At 47.0% G+C, this 22,369-nt stretch overlaps 1 protein-coding gene across 2 annotated transcripts in view; it reads left to right on the forward strand.

The window, feature by feature from the left end:
• Positions 1 to 21,720, forward strand: part of PTPRA (protein tyrosine phosphatase receptor type A) — a 114,852-nt gene extending 93,132 nt beyond the window's left edge. For both annotated transcript variants that reach the window (XM_075261745.1, XM_075261756.1), the window contains 15 exons: positions 65 to 155; positions 347 to 423; positions 863 to 899; positions 1,332 to 1,429; positions 3,490 to 3,609; positions 3,920 to 4,086; positions 6,554 to 6,689; positions 6,794 to 6,943; positions 7,362 to 7,455; positions 7,765 to 7,841; positions 12,667 to 12,801; positions 14,336 to 14,461; positions 17,993 to 18,144; positions 18,221 to 18,356; positions 21,109 to 21,720. In XM_075261745.1, the coding sequence (XP_075117846.1) occupies positions 65 to 155; positions 347 to 423; positions 863 to 899; positions 1,332 to 1,429; positions 3,490 to 3,609; positions 3,920 to 4,086; positions 6,554 to 6,689; positions 6,794 to 6,943; positions 7,362 to 7,455; positions 7,765 to 7,841; positions 12,667 to 12,801; positions 14,336 to 14,461; positions 17,993 to 18,144; positions 18,221 to 18,356; positions 21,109 to 21,183 (1,671 nt within the window). In that variant the 3' untranslated portion in view covers positions 21,184 to 21,720. The remainder of the gene's footprint in view (positions 1 to 64; positions 156 to 346; positions 424 to 862; positions 900 to 1,331; positions 1,430 to 3,489; positions 3,610 to 3,919; positions 4,087 to 6,553; positions 6,690 to 6,793; positions 6,944 to 7,361; positions 7,456 to 7,764; positions 7,842 to 12,666; positions 12,802 to 14,335; positions 14,462 to 17,992; positions 18,145 to 18,220; positions 18,357 to 21,108) is intronic.
• Positions 21,721 to 22,369: the final 649 nt, after the last annotated feature.

Raw genomic sequence — 22,369 nt, forward strand, 5'->3', positions numbered from 1 at the left:
AAGTTTGTTCTTCCTGTCGCTCGTCCTCCTCTGCCACTTCTTAAACTTCTTTCTGTTTTTCTAGGCCCTGCCGGCCTGTCCTATCCAAGCTACATGTGAAGCCGCCTCCAAGGAAGAGAACAAGGAGAAGAACCGCTATGTGAACATCTTACCTTGTGAGTGCTGGCGCCTTATACTTGTCACAGCTGAGGGTTTGTTACATACATTGCACTAAGCTCCCCCTAGTGGTGGCTGCTTCTAATTCTATGTCTATGCAGAGGATTTGGGACTCATTGGATCTGCATTCAGGCAGCAGGTAGACATGTTGTTAACCCTCTAAGCTCCTCTCGTGTGTCCGTCCTTATAGATGACCATTCTAGACTTCACTTGAGCCCCATCGAAGGCGTTCCAGATTCCGACTACATTAACGCCTCCTTCATCAATGTAAGTCCAGGGCTTGTATTTTGGGGGGAATTTGACCAGATATAAATTTTCCAGTTTTTTAATGGGCTAAAAATCTGAATAATCTAACAAGTCTTATCAGTGGTTGTCCGATCCTCGGGGGCGGGTTCTTAGGGTGTAATAGGCAGAAGGGGGCGCTGCGGAGGACTTGGCATCATTCAGATCTGCCATGATTATTGTCGATCCCCTTACCAGATACTATTGCTGAGACCACCTCCCTTCTTGGCAGATGTCCATGCGGGGGGAAGGTCAGATATTCCACAAGGGGGTGCCAAGTGGGGAACTTCCCCTTTTAACTAAACATATCCTAAAATGGGATATGGTGTACCGTCCCTTTAATTGTGACTTATTTTCTGGCACATGACCAGGGCATGTTCCACCCGTCTTCTTGTCTCATTTGATAATTTCTTCTTACTTTCAGGGTTACCAGGAGAAGAACAAGTTTATAGCGGCCCAAGGTAAGACTGAAGATTTCTTCATATCTCTTAGGGCTCGTTCACACGGGCACAGAGGGGGCGGATTATGGCGCGGAATCCACATCCTAGTCCGCCCCCTCACAATGGTGGTCTATGGAGACCGCTAGCGATCTTTTTTCCGTGAGCGACAATGTGCAAAAAGAAGCGAACTGCCCTCTGGACTAAGCTCATTCATTTTGGGCCTACTCCGGAGCGGGAAGCCATGACTGACAGTTGTGGCAAGCGTATTATGGTCCCGATTTTGACATGGTCTCCTGTGTTAAAATCAGGACCAGAATACGCTATTCCGTCCCCGTGTGAACTAGGCCTCAAAGGGCAGTACATGCAAAAAATACCCACCCCGACATAACGTAGTGGCGTCACTCCTTTGCCCTCGTTTGACATGGTTCTTGTTCCTTTTCTGTTCATTTCAAGGTCCAAAAGAAGAAACTGTGAATGATTTCTGGAGGATGATATGGGAGCAGAATACGGCGACCATTGTGATGGTGACAAACCTGAAAGAGAGGAAAGAGGTGAGGACCGAGCGTAGGGACACTGAGGACCAGGGGTGATGGAGCCCTTCATTGACTACGCTGCAAATTCTGCCGAAAATTGACGGAGAGACAAGTCCTGCATGGAGGACTTTTCTCTCCATTGGTTCCACACTTTTAGCAGATGGGCTCTACATCATTCGGGTTCCCCAGCGGACCTGAACGACAGTGAGCCTGGTGCAAGTGTGAACTTAGCCTTAATTGATATCCTAAGACTGTCTTGGACTGCCCCTGATCTTGATGGCCGATCCTAAAGATAATAAGTCCCTGGACAATTGGGTATATGGACAGGGGTTGTGCTGAACAGCTGCCCACCCCGATATATATATCTATAATGTGTGTGTGGTGTGTAAAACCCTATTTGGTATTGCCACTAGAGATGAGGGAACAGTGAAATATTTCAGATTTGATATTTGTTTCGAGTAGAGCCTCAATATTCGACTACTCGATCGAATACCGAATCCTATTATAGTCTATGGGAAAAAATGCTCGTTTCAGGGGAACCACTATTCGACTAAAGGAGAGTCACCAAGTCCATGAATAGCAGGAGGAGAGTGTTTAGGAGGAGCGCTGTGCAGTTAAAGCGCACGGACCCCATTATAGTCTATGGGGTCCGTTCGCTTTAACTGCACAGCGCTTGCAGTTGCGCTGATAAAAAGTAAGCTCCCTCGTAACAGCAAACTGCCAGCTCTCCCGACTAGCAAAGACGAGCCTGCAGCAAACCAATGCTGGTTCTGCAGCAGGCTCGTCCTTGCTAGTCGGGAGAGCTGGCAGCTTGCTGTTACGAGGGAGCTTACTTTTTTGTCATAGGATTGCATTGACCAGCCTTGATTGGGCAGCGTACAGTATTCGGCCAATCAACACTGGTTCTGCCGGAGGCTCGTCTGTGAGGAGGCGGAGTCTAATATTGGACTACAATGGAGACTGCTGTGGTCCGATCTTAGACTCCGCCTCCTTACAGACGAGCCTCCGGCAGAACCAGCGTTGATTGGCCGAATACTGTACACTGTATAGCATTCGGCAAATCAAGGCTGGTCAATGCATTCCTATGACAAAAAAGTAAGCTCCCTCGTAACAGCAAGCTGCCAGCTCTCCTGACTAGCAAGGACGAGCCTGCTGCAGAACCAGCGTTGATTTGCCGAATGCTATACACTGTATAGTATTCGGCCAATCAACGCTGGTTCTGAATCGAATATTAACTGCGAATAGCTAGTAGTATTCAATTGAGTACGAATATTTCGAATACCTACTCAATAGAATACTACTCGCTCATCTCTAATTGCCACTTCTAGAACTATCCGTGTTATAAAACAAATGCATAATATATACAACTCCAAATGGCGCTAAAAAAGCACCAGGAAATCTGTATTTTCTTTGTCCTCTTTCCTTCGAAAAAATTGAAGAAAAAATGTTCAGGAAAGTCCTATATACCTCAGAATGGGGGCAATGTCAATTACAGCTTATCCCACAAAAAACAAGCTCTCAACTAGCTCTGCAGATGGAAACATAAAATAATGGCTTATAATAGAGGGTGATGCCAAACAAAAAAAAAAACCTATAAATTTGCTATCGCCATAATCCTACTGACCCATAAATCTAAGCAATCTGTTATTTATACCATCTGGTGAGAGGGGCGGCAATGTAAATCCCACAAAAAACAAGCTCTCAATTGATGGAAACCTAAAAAAAAACTTATGGCTTATACAAAATGGTGATAAGATGGCCCTCTGAAATGTTGTCATTGAAAAGTACAACTCCTCTTGTAAAAAAAAAAAAAAAAAAAAAAACATACCAAAAAATATAGATAAGGTTTTTAGAAGACAAAAATAAAAAAAAATACTGAACAAATTGCCCTGTACTGTGCTCCGACCCTACAGAGTCCTTGTAGAAATTGTAACTCGGCCCCATCCACTTCCCATTTATATCATTTGCTAATTTTTCCTCAAAACAGCGCCACTCCTGCTCACAGTCTGTGCCTTGTATTGCATCAGTGTGAGTCTCAGCACCAGATTTCTCATGTCTTGTGCATTTTGTGTTCACAGTGTAAATGTGCCCAGTACTGGCCGGACCAGGGGTGCTGGACGTATGGAAATATCCGAGTGTCGGTGGAAGACATGACCGTCTTGGTGGATTATACCGTACGCAAGTTCTGCATTCAGCAGGTACTAGAGCTGGTGGACTGTTATACCATGTGGTGGCCGCCAGGGGGCGATGTTTTACAGTGTATTGCACATCAGATAGCTGCTGTTTGGAGGACTTGGGATCTACATGTATTATACGGGAGATCATTCTGCCTAGTAATATAGCTGTAAAGTCAGTGGCATGCAAGGCCATTCAGGAGTCTGGGAAAGCTGGATGATAACCCCAGTTGGAGCAATGAATGCCCACTTGGCTATGACACAGCTTTCTATGGTTCTGTTCAGCTCCGGTGATGGCGCTGTGCACAGATCTAACTCTCTCTCTCTCTTCCAGGTCGGTGATGTCACCAATAAGAAACCTCAGCGCCTTGTCACCCAGTTCCACTTCACCAGCTGGCCTGATTTCGGGGTGCCTTTTACTCCTATAGGGATGTTAAAATTTCTGAAAAAAGTGAAAACCTGCAACCCACAGTATGCCGGACCTATTGTTGTGCACTGCAGGTCAGTGAGCCGGGGTATTGCTGCACCTAGAAATATCCTATGAGGTCATACAAGGTTCTCTCCAGTATGGGGTAACCTGCAGAGATAGAAGGCAATACACAACAACCAGATAACACATAGCTTGCACTTCTATTGCTGAGGTACTCTATACTTTCAGTAAGTGGTGCCCCAGACCCACCGTCCATGCCCGATGTAATATATAGCAAGCAGTCCTGTCTCTTTAAGAGCAGGGACTCATTGGAACAGGAACTAGGAAGGAGTTGGGGGGTTGCTTACACATGGCTGGGATGAAGTTGCAGATCTATGTGTGGAGATGTAAATAAACCAAGTTGCTGTTGGATTTCATCCCTGACTCCTCCTACTTCTTGAAGACATTGCACCCACCATCCTGACAAATCTCACATGGTAGGATACACCACAGCACTCCCTGTAGATGTTGGATAGAGCATAGATAGATTGTCTGCTGCCTCTCCCTCTTTGGTCCTCACCCGCCTTCAAATCCCTCTTTGGTCCTCGACCACCTGCTCCTCTCTCTTTGGTCCTTGTCCACCTGCTGCTCCCTCTTTGGTCCTCATGTGCCTGCCCAAACATCTTTGGCCCTCAGCCTCTTTCCCTCCAGGATTGTATGCAGGATTTTGTAAAGGGCACAGTTTACCCAGTAACAAATATATTTTTGCTCAGCCGTGCCTTTAACATCACCAATTTCCCTTTTGAATCCTCCCAGTCCCGATACACAGTAATTGTACCCTTCTTTGTTTACCACACAATGTAATGCCCCGCTAGTGACCCCACACAGTTTAATGTACCCTTAGAGGCCCTACCAAATACAATTCCTCCTTGTGGCCCTATACAGAATGATGCTCCCCTTAGTGACCTCCTCCACAGTATATTGCTCCCCTTAGTGCCCTCCTCTGCAGTATAATGCTCCCTTTAGTGCCCTCCTCTGCACTATAATGCTCCCCTTAGTGCCCTCCCCCACAGTATAATGCTCTCTTTAGTGCCCTCCTCCACAGTATAATGCTCTCTTTAGTGCCCTCCTCCACAGTATAATGCTCCCTTTAGTGCCCTCCTCTGCAGTATAATGCTCCCCTTAGTGCCCTCCTCTGCAGTGTAATGCTCCCCTTAGTGCCCTCCTCTGCAGTGTAATGCTCCCCTTAGTGCGCTCCTGTGCAGTATAATGCTCCCCTTAGTGCCCTCCCCCGCAGTATAATGCTCCCCTTAGTGCCCTCCCCCACAGTATAATGCTCCCTTTAGTGCCCTCCTCCACAGTATAATGCTCCCTTTAGTGCCCTCCTCCGCAGTATAATGCTCCCCTCAGTGCCCTCCTCCGCAGTATAATGCTCCCTTTAGTGCCCTCCTCCGCAGTATAATGCTCCCTTAGTGCCCTCCTCCACAGTATAATGCTCCCTTTAGTGCCCTCCTCCGCAGTATAATGCTCCCCTTATTGCCCTCCTCCACAGTATAATGCTCCCTTTAGTGCCCTCCTCCACAGTATAATGTTCCCTTTAGTGCCCTCCTTCGCAGTATAATGTTCCCTTTAGTGCCCTCCTCCGCAGTATAATGTTCCCTTTAGTGCCCTCCTCCGCAGTATAATGTTCCCTTTAGTGCCCTCCTCCGCAGTATAATGCTCCCTTTAGTGCCCTCCTCCACAGTATAATGCTCCCTTTAGTGCCCTCCTCCGCAGTATAATGTTCCCTTTAGTGCCCTCCTCCGCAGTATAATGTTCCCTTTAGTGCCCTCCTCCACAGTATAATGCTCCCCTTAGTGTCCTCCTCCGCAGTATAATGCTCCCTTAGTGCCCTCCTCCACAGTATAATGTTCCCTTTAGTGCCCTTCTCCGCAGTATAATGTTCCCTTTAGTGCCCTCCTCCGCAGTATAATGTTCCCTTTAGTGCCCTCCTCCGCAGTATAATGTTCCCTTTAGTGCCCTCCTCCGCAGTATAATGTTCCCTTTAGTGCCCTCCTTCGCAGTATAATGCTCCCTTTAGTGCCCTCCTCCGCAGTATAATGCTCCCTTTAGTGCCCTCCTCCGCAGTATAATGCTCCCCTCAGTGCCCTCCTCCGCAGTATAATGCTCCCTTTAGTGCCCTCCTCCGCAGTATAATGCTCCCTTTAGTGCCCTCCTCCGCAGTATAATGCTCCCTTTAGTGCCCTCCTCCGCAGTATAATGCTCCCTTTAGTGCCCTCCCCCGCAGTATAATGCTCCCCCTAGTGCCCTCCTCCGCAGTATAATGCTCCCTTTAGTGCCCTCCTCCGCAGTATAATGCTCCCCTTAGTGCCCTCCTCCGCAGTAAAATGCCCCAACTACATCATCTTCTCCTTAACCACTGTTTGCTCCTCACCTTCCCTCTGATCCCCCTTCATGCCCAGGGGGGTGAATACTGTTCCTAGGCTCTATGCAGGGCCTGTAGTAATGGTGCTGGATCATAGTCCTCCTGATGATCTTATGTTTTCTTGTGTTCTATAGCGCCGGAGTGGGCCGCACCGGGACGTTCATCGTCATAGACGCCATGCTGGATATGATGAATGCAGAGAAGAAGGTGGATGTGTACGGGTTTGTCAGTCGGATCCGGGCTCAGCGCTGTCAGATGGTACAGACAGATGTACGTACTGAAGGCAACGCCAAGCAAACCTGAGAATAGTATTCTGTGCTCAGCGGTGACCTACTCACTGACGTTCTCCCTCCCCCCTCCTATGTTTGGCACAGATGCAGTACGTCTTCATCTATCAGGCGCTGCTGGAACATTTCCTGTATGGAGACACCGAGCTGGAGGTCACCTCCCTAGAAACCCACCTCCAGAAGTTGTACAATAAAATCCCCGGGACCAACAGCAACGGCCTCGAGGAGGAGTTTAAGGTCAGAGCGGGTGGGGTGGAAACCTAAAAAATTACCTGTATTTTAAGCCAAGTTTTTGTGTCAAATATATGTTTTTAAAAGGTTTATTAAATTTTTTTTCCCCACGAATTTAAAAAAAAATTACTGCAATTTTCACTTTGGCCACTAAACCTAATGATAGAGAATTGTGAAAATTCGGTCTATCACCTCAGACCAGATGGCAGCTCCACATACTCATGTATTCAGAGAAGAATTAAAAAAATCTACAATAAAAAAAGAAAAAAATTGAAAAAAAAAGTGATACAGGTCACTGGTTTGCACCTTAATGTACGAGACTGTTAAACCAACACCTGCCTCGTCTGAGACTGACTCTTGTTGGATACAGTCGGAGATACTGTCAGCGCTCTCTGTATCTAATCTGCTCTTATATTTCTTGCAGAAATTAACGTCCATTAAGATTCAGAATGACAAGATGAGGACGGGTAACCTGCCGGCCAACATGAAGAAAAACCGGGTCCTCCAGATAATTCCATGTAAGTCTCTGCTCAGTTCCCTTCAACTGCGATGGGTCCACTGATGTGCGATTGGTTCCTTGTTGATATTTTGTATGGGGGCAGGGCTGGACTGAGAGGGAGGCAAGCAAGGACATTTATAAGACTACCTTGAGGTCACCTGAAAATGGAACAGATGCGTTGGGTAGATTAAGTGAAGCCATGTGAGCTCAATAAGAGAATATAAAAGGGGTCTGCGTGCCTTTAAAAACTGTTAGTGAAGGTGCAGATACAAGAAGGAAGACCTGACAAAATACCCCCAAAATAATGGTGTCATCTTTATCTGACCAGACGAATTCAACAGAGTCATCATACCGGTGAAGAGAGGAGAAGAAAACACGGACTACGTGAACGCCTCCTTCATAGATGTAAGTGCCGCCAGCTCGTGTTATAGAGAAAAAATATAATATATGTATCACATACACACAATGTAATGTATGTACACAGTGACTGCACCAGCAGAATAGTGAGCGCAGCTCTGGAGTATAATACAGGATGTAACTCAGGATCAGTACAGGATAAGTAATGTAATGTATGTACACAGTGACTGTACCAGCAGAATAGTGAGTGCAGCTCTGGAGTATAATACAGGATAAGTAATGTAATGTATGTACACAGTGACTGTACCAGCAGAATAGTGAGTGCAGCTCTGGAGTATAATACAGGATAAGTAATGTAATGTATGTACACAGTGACTGTACCAGCAGAATAGTGAGTGCAGCTCTGGAGTATAATACAGGATAAGTAATGTAATGTATGTACACAGTGACTGTACCAGCAGAATAGTGAGTGCAGCTCTGGGGTATAATACAGGATAAGTAATGTATGTACACAGTGACTGTACCAGCAGAATAGTGAGTGCAGCTCTGGAGTATAATACAGGATGTAACTCAGGATCAGTAGAGGATAAGTAATGTAATGTATGTACACAGTGACTGTACCAGCAGAATAGTGAGTGCAGCTCTGGAGTATAATACAGGATAAGTAATGTAATGTATGTACACAGTGACTGTACCAGCAGAATAGTGAGCGCAGCTCTGGAGTATAATACAGGATAAGTAATGTAATGTATGTACACAGTGACTGCACCAGCAGAATAGTGAGCGCAGCTCTGGAGTATAATACAGGATAAGTAATGTAATGTATGTACACAGTGACTGTACCAGCAGAATAGTGAGCGCAGCTCTGGAGTATAATACAGGATAAGTAATGTAATGTATGTACACAGTGGCTGCACCAGCAGAATAGTGAGCGCAGCTCTGGAGTATAATACAGGATGTAACTCAGGATCAGTACTGGATAAGTAATGTAATGTATGTACACAGTGACTGTACCAGCAGAAAAGTGAGCGCAGCTCTGGAGTATAATACAGGATAAGTAATGTAATGTATGTACACAGTGACTGTACCAGCAGAATAGTGAGCGCAGCTCTGGAGTATAATACAGGATAAGTAATGTAATGTATGTACACAGTGACTGTACCAGCAGAATAGTGAGCGCAGCTCTGGAGTATAATACAGGATAAGTAATGTAATGTATGTACACAGTGACTGCACCAGCAGAATAGTGAGCGCAGCTCTGGAGTATAATACAGGATAAGTAATGTAATGTATGTACACAGTGACTGCACCAGCAGAATAGTGAGCGCAGCTCTGGAGTATAATACAGGATAAGTAATGTAATGTATGTACACAGTGACTGCACCAGCAGAATACTGAGTGCAGCTCTGGAGTATAATACAGGATAAGTAATGTAATGTATGTACACAGTGACTGTACCAGCAGAATAGTGAGCGCAGCTCTGGAGTATAATACAGGATAAGTAATGTAATGTATGTACACAGTGACTGCACCAGCAGAATAGTGAGTGCAGCTCTGGAGTATAATACAGGATGTAACTCAGGATCAGTACAGGATAAGTAATGTAATGTATGTACACAGTCACTGTACCAGCAGAATAGTGAGCGCAGCTCTGGAGTATAATACAGGATAAGTAATGTAATGTATGTACACAGTGACTGCACCAGCAGAATACTGAGTGCAGCTCTGGAGTATAATACAGGATAAGTAATGTAATGTATGTAAACAGTGACTGTACCAGCAGAATAGTGAGCGCAGCTCTGGAGTATAATACAGGATAAGTAATGTAATGTATGTACACAGTGACTGCACCAGCAGAATAGTGAGCGCAGCTCTGGAGTATAATACAGGATAAGTAATGTAATGTATGTACACAGTGACTGTACCAGCAGAATAGTGAGTGCAGCTCTGGAGTATAATACAGGATGTAAGTGTATTGTACTCTATCTGATGTATGTATGTTTATATAATGGTAAACATGTACTGTGGGGGGAGGGGGGATGGGTCTTAGTTGGGTAAGCGTTAGCTGGTGAGTAGTCAGACTCCGTACAGACTATGTGTTAGTCGTGTCGGTCCCTTCAGCCACCCACTGTTACTGAAGACTCAGACCCTCCAGTTGCCATTTAATTTACTTTTCTTAAAGGGATTATTCAGCATCTTAAAAACTAAATTGTTCTCCATTCATCGCTCCCCTCACCCGCGTCCAGTCCTCCGTATACGTCCTGCGGCTGCGGGCTGATTACTGTATTGAGTCAGGATCCAGGGCCCCACGTTTATCCGGCTTATATTTTATTTACGTCCCTGTGATTGGCGATTACCCCCTCCCCCGTTGTGGGGTCTGTAATGTGCGCTTGTTCTGCACGGGGGGATGTTTGCCATGTTTTAGTTGTTTACAGCTCTGAAATAGAAATGTGATTTATTTATCAGCGTGGTGTGTAGTTATCTGGGGGTGTGAAGGCTTCTGTGTACTAAGAAAATCGCTCCGTACGTCCGACAGAGACGAGAAAGTGAGTAATGGGCATATTCTGGGCGCTGCCCCTTACACGAGTTCCTAGAGGAATTGGTCGCAGTTCTTCATATTGGATGTGCAGCTTTGTTATCCAGTATAGGTGATCTATATACACTATGGTCAGTGAGCTGCATTGCTATTGAAGTCTGTGGTAGTCTGAGACCCACCAACTCCCCCATCAGGGGATCATTCTTCTATTCCGTCCCTTCTCCTTTACACTGCAGCGCAACTTACTCAGATTACATTTATATCATATAGATATCAGACCGATATTGTGTCCCGTATAGGAAAAGATGAAACTGACAACCATTGTGAGTGCTCTTCTAGCCCCTTAGGATGGTTGTCAGTCTCCTACATAGAGGTAATACGGATTCCCATGGCTTGTGTCTGGTATTCACTGTTTTCGGGCCTAGTTTACCATACTTGTGCCTCATTGCCTGTAGCAACCAATCACAGCACAGCTTTCATTTTTCTAAAGCAGTTTAAGAAATAAAAGCTGAGCTCTGATTGGTTACAATGTGCAACAAGACCAGCGTTTCTGTCAGGGGGGTCTTGTGTATTTTGGATCATCGCCATTTTTAAAATGGAAATATTCCTGCTGACCATGTTCACGGTTCTTGGTCGTGCGCAGATACGCAGCGGGAAACCTAAGATGTATCATGTCTTAGCCCAAACTGCATTGGAAATACATGTAACAAGGAGATGAGGGATCGGCCTAAAGGATTGGTTCTCACTATAGACTAATTGTCAGAAAAGTTGAATTTCTGGGGGTCTAACCGCTTATGGCGCTGTGTCCGGGCCCGGTACTGGTCAGGGCAGTGGTCGGACCCCCAAGTGGTAAGACCTTTGCCATATTGTCGCTGTACTATAAGGGTATGTTCCCACAGATGAATTTGGAGCTGATTTTGAGGCAGATTTCACCTCGTCTTCACTTTCCATTGTGTGAAAGTCTGCGTCCTCCTGATATTTTGGGGTTCAGTAGGGTTACATTGCTTTTCCCATATCTGTATAATTGTGGGTTCCCCCTCATGCATTTATTTAGGGGGCAGAAGAGACTTTTCAGCGTTTTCATCCCTTCTTTCCATCTTTTATACACTTCATACCTCAAAGATCTGAACATTAGAGATGAGCGAACAGTAAAATGTTCGAGGTTCGATATTCGTTTTGAGTAGCCCCTCAATGTTCGACTACTTGAATCGAATATCGAACCCCATTATAGTCTATGGGGGGAAAATGCTCGTTTCAGGGGTAGGCAACGTTCGATCAAATTATACTTACCAAGTCCACAAGTGAGGGTCAGGCTGGATCCTCTGAGAAGTCTTCTCCGTGCAGCGTCCCCGCGGCGTCTTCCGTCTCTTCATTCACTGTGCCAGGCATCAGGCCTGGGCAGAGCCGACTGCGCATGTCCGCACTACAAGCAGGCATGCGCAGTCGGCTCTGCAGTCGGCAGAGTGAATTCAGAGCCGGAAGACGCCGCGGGGAAGCTGCACGGAGAAGACTTCTAAAGGTAGGAGAAGAACCAGCGTTGATTGGCCGACTGTATAGCATTCGGCCAATCAATGCTGGTTCTGCATTGAACTTTTCCATTCGAACAGCGAGTGGTACTCGATCGAGTACGAGTATTTCGAATACCGTAGTATTCGATTGAATACCTACTCGATCGAGTACTACTCGCTCATCTCTACTGAACATCGATCTTTGATTCCACGCGCACATCTCGGCGCTGTCCCCCCTCCTCTCCTGACAGCGCCAGGGGGTGGTAGTATTTATTCCATACACTTCTCTCAGGTCTCGCACTCTCTCTGTTATTCCATTTTACCGCGCCGGAGGTTTGTGCCCCAGAGACCGGACAAGGAGGATGATTAAATGTCTTCCAGATGATTTCTGGGATGGGGCCGCTAGCATTTACCTTGTGGGGTTTTACCTTTCCCTCCCTGTTTGTTTATGGTAAATCCTACATTTGCTTCTCTGACTTTATGATGAAATGTTAGCGGGGTCTCAATAACCGTAATATGAGGAGGAGGTCTCTGCGGTAAACATTGAAGGGGAATGATCCGTTTAGCGACCTGGTCGCATGACCTGTGACGTCACCGCAACACATTCGTATTGCTCACGCGTGACTGCGCCTTAGTAGATGGGATTTTTGTATGCTGAGACTATTTGACAATCCCCTTGAAATGATGACTACCCTTATCAAGTATGATCACGTCTAAGTAAGTAAGGAGGATGGGGGTTATAGTCTACAGACCCCTCCTTTATATATGGCCCCACCATTAGAGGGCGTTCTAAACCACACTCACGCATTTCTCATCTTCTGTCTTTTAGGGCTATAGACAAAAGGACTCGTACATTGCGAGCCAGGGCCCGTTACGGCACACCATAGAAGACTTCTGGAGAATGATTTGGGAGTGGAAATCCTGTTCTATTGTAATGTTAACAGAGCTGGAGGAAAGAGGGCAGGTATGTGGAAACTAAGGGGTTAACACCATATGAATAACATGAAAAGTGTAAAAATCTTTCTGATATGTTTTATGGTTTAACTCCAAAATTATAAGGTGTCAGAGGATGGAGACATTCTTCATTACGTCCTGATCATGTCCCGCTAACATGGGTCCCATCATGTGTTCGTAGGACATGATCAGGATGGGCTAAGCCCCTTTATCACCTTCCTGACATACGATGTGCATATATGTCGCAACATCAGGCAGGAAGTATGGAGAGTAGGGTTGAGCGATTGGGATCAGAAAAGATCGGATTCCGATAGGCGATCGAGTAAATTTCATGATCGCGATCGGAATTCCGATTCCGATCTTTTTAGGCGGGATCGAGGTCGGAGGTTATTTCCCACAATGCTTTGCTACTGGTCAAGCATTGTGGGAAAGCTAACAATGTTAGCTAGGTCCCATAGGAATGAATGGATGCAGCCGGTACACAGCCTGTGCCAGCGGCCGGCCGCTTAACCCCCTGCACGCTGGCCGCGTCCATTCATTCTAGTGGGAGACTAGTTAATATCTCTAGTAACTTAAGGCTTGGTTCACATATGCTGATGTGTTCCATCCATAAGAGTCTGCATGAGGACACCTACAGATGGAACACAAACGCAACTGCAAGCGCTGTGCAGTTCAAGTGCATGGGCCCCATAGACTATAATAGGGTCTGTGTGCTTGAACTGCACAGTGCTTGCAGTTGCGCTTGTGTTCCGTCCATAGGGGTCCTCATGCGGACTCTTACGGACGGAACACATCAGCATATGTGAACCGGGCATAACACTTACCTGCACAGAAGCGCTGCTGCTGGTCCGGTCCCCCTGTTCTCGCTCTCTTCTCGCCTCGCTGCTCCCACCTCCCAGGTTAGTGTTACAGACCTAGGAAGAAGGCGGGGCTTGTGGCTTAGGAGAGTGTGGGCGGGTACTGGGAGGGGAGCACTCACATCTCCCCGTCCTGTACCTGCCCACACTTTCCTAAGCCACAAGCCTTCTTCCTAGGTCTATAACACTAACCGGGGAGGTGAGGGCAGCGGGGCGAGAACAGGGGGACAGGACCAGCGGCAGCGCTTCTGTGCAGGTAGGTGGACACCAGGGGGGGACTAAATAGCCAGGGGATTTTTTTTTTGATCGCTACACAACGTGGAGGCTTCAGTTTTTGGACTCCACGCTGTGTAGTGAACCGGATCATTTTTAAAATCTGATCTTCGATTTATTAAAAAAATCCCATTGACTTGGATCGGGATCGGGTTCGAATGGAAAATGATCGGAAATCGGATTTTAAAAACGATCCTGAAATCTCAAGATGGGCTCAACCCTAATGGAGAGGGTTTCCTGTTGGCACAGTTTTTAGCTTTTTCCTGGTGAGTGAGGAAATGAAGGTCTTCAGGATAACAAGCAATGAACCTCCTCGTCCTCCTCTACCCAGGGTGTATGAACAGTCACATGGTCAAGAGCAGTCATTTGGAAATATGAAAAGTAACTATAATCCTTTCATTTCTTACAATACAGGAGAAATGTGCGCAGTATTGGCCTTCAGAAGGCATCATGTCTTTCGGGGACATCACTATAGAGCTGAAGAAAGAGGAGGAATGTGAGAGCTACACAGTGCGAGATCTACTGGTCACCAACACCAGGGTGAGAACTTCCTTCATTTGTCATAGGGACCTGGGCAACTTGATAGTCTTTGGGGTATCGGCAAGGTGAATGGTCCCTGTCACGGGATGGTTAGAGTCTATACTATAGGCAATGTGTAATATATATTTCATGTGGAATGTATTCTCTAACCTGTTATATACATCAATGTGTAGTTGGCTGATTAGGGTCTAGTGTGTTAGCACATTGTATGCAAATACCTCTAACTAGTGAGGACCAGTGAGGACAATGGGTGGAGATAATCTGATCAGTGTCTCCAAGAAGATGTTGGATGGTGCATTGTCCATAGTAGACAGGGAGTCTGCTCTCCTTGGTATAGGTGAGGGGGGAAGGATCTGTGACTCAGCCCTTCCCCCCCACAGATATAGGTGTAACAGTCTTAGTATATAGTTGTAGCTGGAGTTAGTATGTGTTAGCCGGCCTGTGCACAGCTCTGTAGAGAGCCAGGATTTAGTTACAGGACCAAGGAACCAAAGCTATCATTGGATTGTGACTTCTGTGGACTTATTGTTATTACGGTTGATGTGACCGCCGCCGGCTACTAACTTTGTGGATTACAATAAATTGCTGTTGTCTCCCGACCTCTTGCGTCCGTGTTGATTCAAAAGACCTTCCGGAGGAAGACATATACCTTTGCTCCGTGACAACTGGTTGGCAGCGGTGGGATCAACAGCGGACAGCGAGATGGACTACAGCAGCCCAGCGATTAATGGAGCCACAACCTCAGAATACAGGAACTGGACTATGGCAAGTCTACAAGTAAGGGCCCGGGAACTAAACCTGAGTTACCAGGGAAGAACGAAAGAGCAACTCACCGAGGCACTGGAGGAGATGACCCTGCAAAGCGACCATGAGGAGGGCTGCCCCCAGGAGACAGTAGAGATACAGGAGTGGCAGGTACAGACCCAAAAGAGCAGATGGGTTGTTTTGTATGAGGAGGAATTGGCAGTGCTGGGGCTAGGAGCAACTGCAGAGCAAAGGAGTAGAGCATTACAGAGGGCTCAGGAAACGGAGAAGGAGGAACAGAGAATGGCGCATGAAAAGGAAAGAATGGCGCATGAAATGCGAATGGCTGAGATAACTACGCGGAATTATAATCAAACGTCGACCCCCAGCCCAACAGTGAGAGAACCACCATATGTCTCCCATAAACACTTCAAGACCTTTGATGAAGCGGCTGGGGATGTTGATGGATATTTTCAGGACTTCGAACACCAGTGCCACCTGATGGAAGTCCCAGAGAAGGATTGGGTCCGGTATCTGGTGGGGCACCTACGAGATGGGGCTGCGGAAGCTCTCAGAGCCATGGACCCTAGTGATCAGCGGGACTATGAGGCCATTAAAAGAGCGGTGCAGAAGTATTATGCCGTCACTCCAGAGACCTACCGAGTTCAGTTCCGCTCTTTGTCTTACAATGGGGGAAGCTCCTTCCACATGTTCGCCCACAAGTTGAAGCAAGCATGCAAGCGCTGGCTAGAAGGAGAGGAGGCTGTCACAGTTGATAAGATCCTCCAAGTCATACTTAAGGAACAGTTCTTTTCCCAGTGCCCCGCTGAGATCCGTGAGTGGGTGCTGGAACGGAACCCAGCCACAGTGGAGCAAGCTGCTTCCCTTGCAGATGAGGGCCTGACCATCAAGCCGCAGTGGAAGAGGTTGTTTGCAGAGGAGTGGAAAACTACCACAGTCCGCCAGACACCCTTCATCCAGCCACCCACCTTTCGTGCCCGGCCTCAGGATTACAATTCCCCCTCTACCCCTGCCCCAGCCCATCGGCCTCCAGCTATGAACAACCCTGTCCCTAGACAACGACCTACTGGAAGAATGCTAGAGCGCAGATGTTTTGGGTGCGGGCGGCCTGGACATTTGCAAGCTAGTTGCCCTGTTAACATGGGGGCACGGGCCACCGTGGCATCCCGGCCTATTCACTACCTGGGAACCACCCCTAGGACAGAAAGTGTGGCCCCATTTCCAGATGACCCCATGAATGACCCATCTGTTCCACCTCCAGGGGTCTATGGGATTCAGCCTTCCGCCACACATCCCGCAAACCTTCAGCGGAAGCACTTGCAGGAGGTCCTACTGGATGGCCGAACAGTTGTTGGATTCCGGGACTCGGGAGCTTTCCTAACGGTAGCGGACCCCCGAGTGGTTCGACCCGAGGCCCTAGAGGAGGGCCCTGGCCTTTCTATCGAGTTGGCAGGAGGTACTCGGAAACGTATTCCTAAAGCTACCGTGGAACTCGACTATGGTTATGGACCAAAACGATGCACAATTGGTGTGATGAGCGGGCTGCCGGCCGATGTTCTGTTAGGCAACGATGTTGGAAATCTACAGTGCCACTTTGTGGGAGCAGTGACCCGAAGCCAAGCTCAGAGAGAAGCCAACATGGATCGACCGGATTTTCTGCCAGATGCCAGCCCTTCAACCCTACAACTTTACCTTTCAGTACCGCCGAGGGAACCAACACCAGAACGCGGATGGGTTATCCCGGCAGGAGGAAATATGAGCTATAGAGACTGATGTGCATTCCCCAATTTACCTGTGTAGGCCAATTGTGTCATGCACATGTTTTGAGAGGGGGAGGGGTTGTCACGGGATGGTTAGAGTCTATACTATAGGCAATGTGTAATATATATTTCATGTGGAATGTATTCTCTAACCTGTTATATACATCAATGTGTAGTTGGCTGATTAGGGTCTAGTGTGTTAGCACATTGTATGCAAATACCTCTAACTAGTGAGGACCAGTGAGGACAATGGGTGGAGATAATCTGATCCGTGTCTCCAAGAAGATGTTGGATGGTGCATTGTCCATAGTAGACAGGGAGTCTGCTCTCCTTGGTATAGGTGAGGGGGGAAGGATCTGTGACTCAGCCCTTCCCACCCACAGATATAGGTGTAACAGTCTTAGTATATAGTTGTAGCTAGCAGTTAGTATGTGTTAGCCGGCCTGTGCACAGCTCTGTAGAGAGCCAGGATTTAGTTACAGGACCAAGGAACCAAAGCTATCATTGGATTGTGCCTTCTGTGGACTTATTGTTATTACGGTTGATGTGACCGCCGCCGGCTACTAACTTTGTGGATTACAATAAATTGCTGTTGTCTCCCGACCTCTTGCGTCCGTGTTGATTCAAAAGACCTTCCGGAGGAAGACATATACCTTCGCTCCGTGACAGTCCCACAGTTGTTTTAGGCTTGAGATTGCCGTTTGAGACCCTGGTAAATTGATTCTACTTGTCCATTGGGAACTCATAAGGAGGGCAATACTTGTCTTTGAAACCTTAGCAGATGGACTCCACTTTGTTCCTTGGCAGGTGGATTCCACTTGTCTTTTGGTCCTTGGCAGGTGGACTCCATTTGGGTCATTTACAGAGGACTCCACTTGCCTTTGGCTCCTCAGCTGGTGATCTGCTCTTGAGTTTGGGTCCTCAGCTGACGAACTTCATGAGTGTACTTGAGCTCAGCCACCATGTTTATAAGCTTTATATGATACATGACTCTTTTATCATCCAGGAAAACAAAGCCCGTCAGATCAGACAGTTCCACTTTCACGGTTGGCCGGAGGTTGGAATCCCCACCGATGGAAAAGGGATGATCAATATCATCGCAGCTGTACAAAAACAGCAACAACAGTCTGGGAACCACCCGATCACTGTGCACTGCAGGTGAGTGGAAACTCGGTAGAAGTTACTGGGAAATCTTCTCCGAGAGGGTTAACCCTGCTGCTCTTTGTGTTCTCAGCGCCGGAGCGGGGAGGACGGGGACATTCTGTGCCCTGAGTACAGTACTGGAGAGGGTGAAAGCAGAAGGAATCCTAGACGTCTTTCAGACCGTGAAAAGCTTAAGGTTACAGCGGCCACACATGGTCCAGACACTGGTAGGTCATTGGTTTCTTCCATCATGTTCCATTATTTTGATAGCAGCTTCGACCAGAGTTTGAGTCCTTGTCCTGGATTCAGGACATCCAATTGGTATGGCTCTTGGTTGCCAACCAGCCCTATATCATATTGGTGCCGTTTTGAGGAACGGACAGACCATTAGGAAAGTGTCCGAGTGCTCCTGGCCATTACTGGTCCACAACTCTTTAGTCAGTGATAAGATTCCTTAAAGAGTTATTCCATCAATAGACTTGTGACAAATGTTTGACCCTAGTGGTGGGTTAGGGTTATGACTTATAATGTCCCGGTGGACGAAACCACTCTGTCCCATCTCAATTCTTATCCATTGTATCACAATATGGTGCCATATTAACGTAGAGGATCATCATCTGGTTACATCTATATGAACCCTTATCAACATTATAGATGTCCTGGAAGCTGAGATATGAGGTGGTGCTTGCTATGGTCTCCAAACAGGTACCAGTTGACAATCTGGCCCATGATATATCGTCACCAAGAAGTCAAGCAGTAAAATCTAATCCAAGGTTCTCCAAATACCCACATGTCAACGTTCTACATGTCCTGGAGGCTGAGATATGAGGTGTTGATGGCTGTTATCGTATGAGGTGGTGTTGGCTGTGGTCGTATGAGGTGGTGTTGGCTATGGTCGTATGAGGTGGTGTTGGCTATGGTCGTATGAGGTGGTGTTGGCTATGGTCGTATGAGGTGGTGTTGGCTATGGTCGTATGAGGTGGTGTTGGCTATGGTCGTATGAGGTGGTGTTGGCGGTGGTCTTATGAGGTGTGGTTGGCTGTGGTCTTATGAGTTGGTGTTGGCTGTGGTCGTATGAGGTGGCTGGCTATGGTCTTATGAGGTATTGTTGGCTGGTCGTATGAGGTGGTGTTGGCTGTGGTCGTATGAGGTGGTTGGCTGTGGTCGTATGAGGTGGTGTTGGCTGTGGTCGTATGAGGTGGTGTTGGCTATGGTCGTATGAGGTGGTGTTGGCTGTGGTCGTATGAGGTGGTGTTGGCTATGGTCGTATGAGGTGGTGTTGGCTATGGTCGTATGAGGTGGTGTTGGCTATGGTCGTATGAGGTGGTTGGCTATGGTCTTATGAGGTGTGGTTGGCTGTGGTCTTATGAGTTGGTGTTGGCTGTGGTCGTATGAGGTGGCTGGCTATGGTCTTATGAGGTATTGTTGGCTGGTCGTATGAGGTGGTGTTGGCTGTGGTCGTATGAGGTGGTTGGCTGTGGTCGTATGAGGTGGTGTTGGCTGTGGTCGTATGAGGTGGTGTTGGCTGTGGTCGTATGAGGTGTTGTTGGCTATGGTCGTATGAGGTGGTGTTGGCTATGGTCGTATGAGGTGGTGTTGGCTATGGTCGTATGAGGTGGTGTTGGCTATGGTCGTATGAGGTGGTGTTGGCTATGGTCGTATGAGGTGGCTGGCTATGGTCGTATGAGGTGGTGTTGGCTATGGTCGTATGAGGTGGTGTTGGCTATGGTCGTATGAGGTGGTGTTGGCGGTGGTCTTATGAGGTGTGGTTGGCTGTGGTCTTATGAGTTGGTGTTGGCTGTGGTCGTATGAGGTGGCTGGCTATGGTCTTATGAGGTATTGTTGGCTGGTCGTATGAGGTGGTGTTGGCTGTGGTCGTATGAGGTGGTTGGCTGTGGTCGTATGAGGTGGTGTTGGCGGTGGTCTTATGAGGTGTGGTTGGCTGTGGTCTTATGAGTTGGTGTTGGCTGTGGTCGTATGAGGTGGCTGGCTATGGTCTTATGAGGTATTGTTGGCTGGTCGTATGAGGTGGTGTTGGCTGTGGTCGTATGAGGTGGTTGGCTGTGGTCGTATGAGGTGGTGTTGGCTGTGGTCGTATGAGGTGGTGTTGGCTATGGTCGTATGAGGTGGTGTTGGCTGTGGTCGTATGAGGTGGTGTTGGCTATGGTCGTATGAGGTGGTGTTGGCTATGGTCGTATGAGGTGGTGTTGGCTATGGTCGTATGAGGTGGTTGGCTATGGTCTTATGAGGTGTGGTTGGCTGTGGTCTTATGAGTTGGTGTTGGCTGTGGTCGTATGAGGTGGCTGGCTATGGTCTTATGAGGTATTGTTGGCTGGTCGTATGAGGTGGTGTTGGCTGTGGTCGTATGAGGTGGTTGGCTGTGGTCGTATGAGGTGGTGTTGGCTGTGGTCGTATGAGGTGTTGTTGGCTGTGGTCGTATGAGGTGGTGTTGGCTGTGGTCGTATGAGGTGGTGTTGGCTGTGGTCGTATGAGGTGTTGTTGACTATGGTCGTATGAGGTGTTGTTGGCTATGGTCGTATGAGGTGTGGTTGGCTGTGGTCTTATGAGTTGGTGTTGGCTGTGGTCGTATGAGGTGTTGTTGGCTGTGGTCGTATGAGGTGTTGTTGGCTGTGGTCGTATGAGGTGGTGTTGGCTATGGTCGTATGAGTTGGTGTTGGCTATGGACGTATGAGGTGTTGTTGGCTATGGACGTATGAGGTGGTGTTGGCTATGGTCGTATGAGGTGGTGTTGGCTATGGTCGTATGAGGTGGTGTTGGCTATGGTCGTATGAGGTGGTGTTGGCTATGGTCGTATGAGGTGGTGTTGGCTGTGGTCGTATGAGGTGTTGTTGGCTATGGTCTTATGACGTGTTGTTGGCTATGGTCTTATGAGGTGGTGTTGGCTGTGGTCGTATGAGGTGGTTGGCTATGGTCTTGAAGCTACATCATTTAAGCCTCTCCCGTTTCTCCCGTATACAGGAGCAGTACGAGTTCTGCTACAGAGTGGTGCAAGAATATATCGACGCATTTTCAGACTACGCCAATTTCAAATGAAACCAAGAAGAGGACGCGACCGTGGCCTTTAATATTTTGTAATATTCTATTTGTTAATATCTAGATCAGTGTATATATCTTAACTGTTTTAGAGGATTGGTACAATGTGCTTTATATTAGCTGGACATTTTATATGTAGCAAAGTGATTAGTGCCGATAGCCATTTAGTTTGTTTTTTTTTTTGTTTTTTTTTTTGGTTTTTTTTTATTTTTTTTTATTTGAATACAATAGCTTGATGTTTGGATAAAAATTTATTTTTTTTTAATCCCATCCCCCATTCATTCATTTGCATTGACACAAGATCCATCTCTAACCCGACGGGAAAAAGCCCTTGGAAGCCTTTGTGGTTTTTTTATTCAGTTTTTTTTTATTTAATTTTTTTTTTTTAAAGGAGACTTATGGGAAACACAGCAGCATAAGCGTCACATTTCCTGCCGTTCCAAACGCGTTTCATGAATTTATCCTGTAAATAAATATATAAATAGAAATTATATCATAGATTTTTGTATTAAAAAAAAAAAAAAAAAAGAAGATAAACCTATTAGTCTTGAGATTATTGCTACTCAACTTGGAAGCCTTTTTCGGGGCTGGTGAGGCCTCGATTTGTGCAAGAGTGCAAAACGAGTCTGGGGGGTCTTCTAAGGTTTTGGGGAGGGGGCGGGGATATTGGATACCAGTCGTAACCTGAATATGCTGCTTTGTATCACATAGGGCTATAATTCTTGTTGTACATTCCAGGCATTGAAAAATACCCAACCTGTAACCGAGTCAAGTTCTGCTCAGGAACATGGCTCCGTCATCTACATACAACATAGGCAGCCATCTTGTCAGCTGTCATTACAATGACAAGGCGTTGATTTCTAGTATGCACTTACCTAGGGCAAGGCGCAATGTTAGTGGTGACTATCGAAGGCTTCATCGTGGGCGACTACTTTCAACCACCAATGGTGGCTCCAAGTCTGAAACGAATGGGCATCGTTATCGCGAACATTGGTAAAGGCTAACAAAATGGCTGACCTATGGCTGGGGTGATGTCAAAAAGCGAAGGGCTGTTTTCATATCCCTGTTGACTATCTCAAAAACATCCATGAATTACTGGCCCGCGGGATTGGCCCGGACTGTAAAATGGGTGCTGACACTCTTCTTGGCCAAAAGTTTTCTTCTAAAGATGGACTCTCTACAGTCA

This window comes from Leptodactylus fuscus, chromosome 1 (assembly GCF_031893055.1).
Source record: "Leptodactylus fuscus isolate aLepFus1 chromosome 1, aLepFus1.hap2, whole genome shotgun sequence".
In the NCBI taxonomy this organism is placed as follows: domain Eukaryota; kingdom Metazoa; phylum Chordata; class Amphibia; order Anura; family Leptodactylidae; genus Leptodactylus; species Leptodactylus fuscus.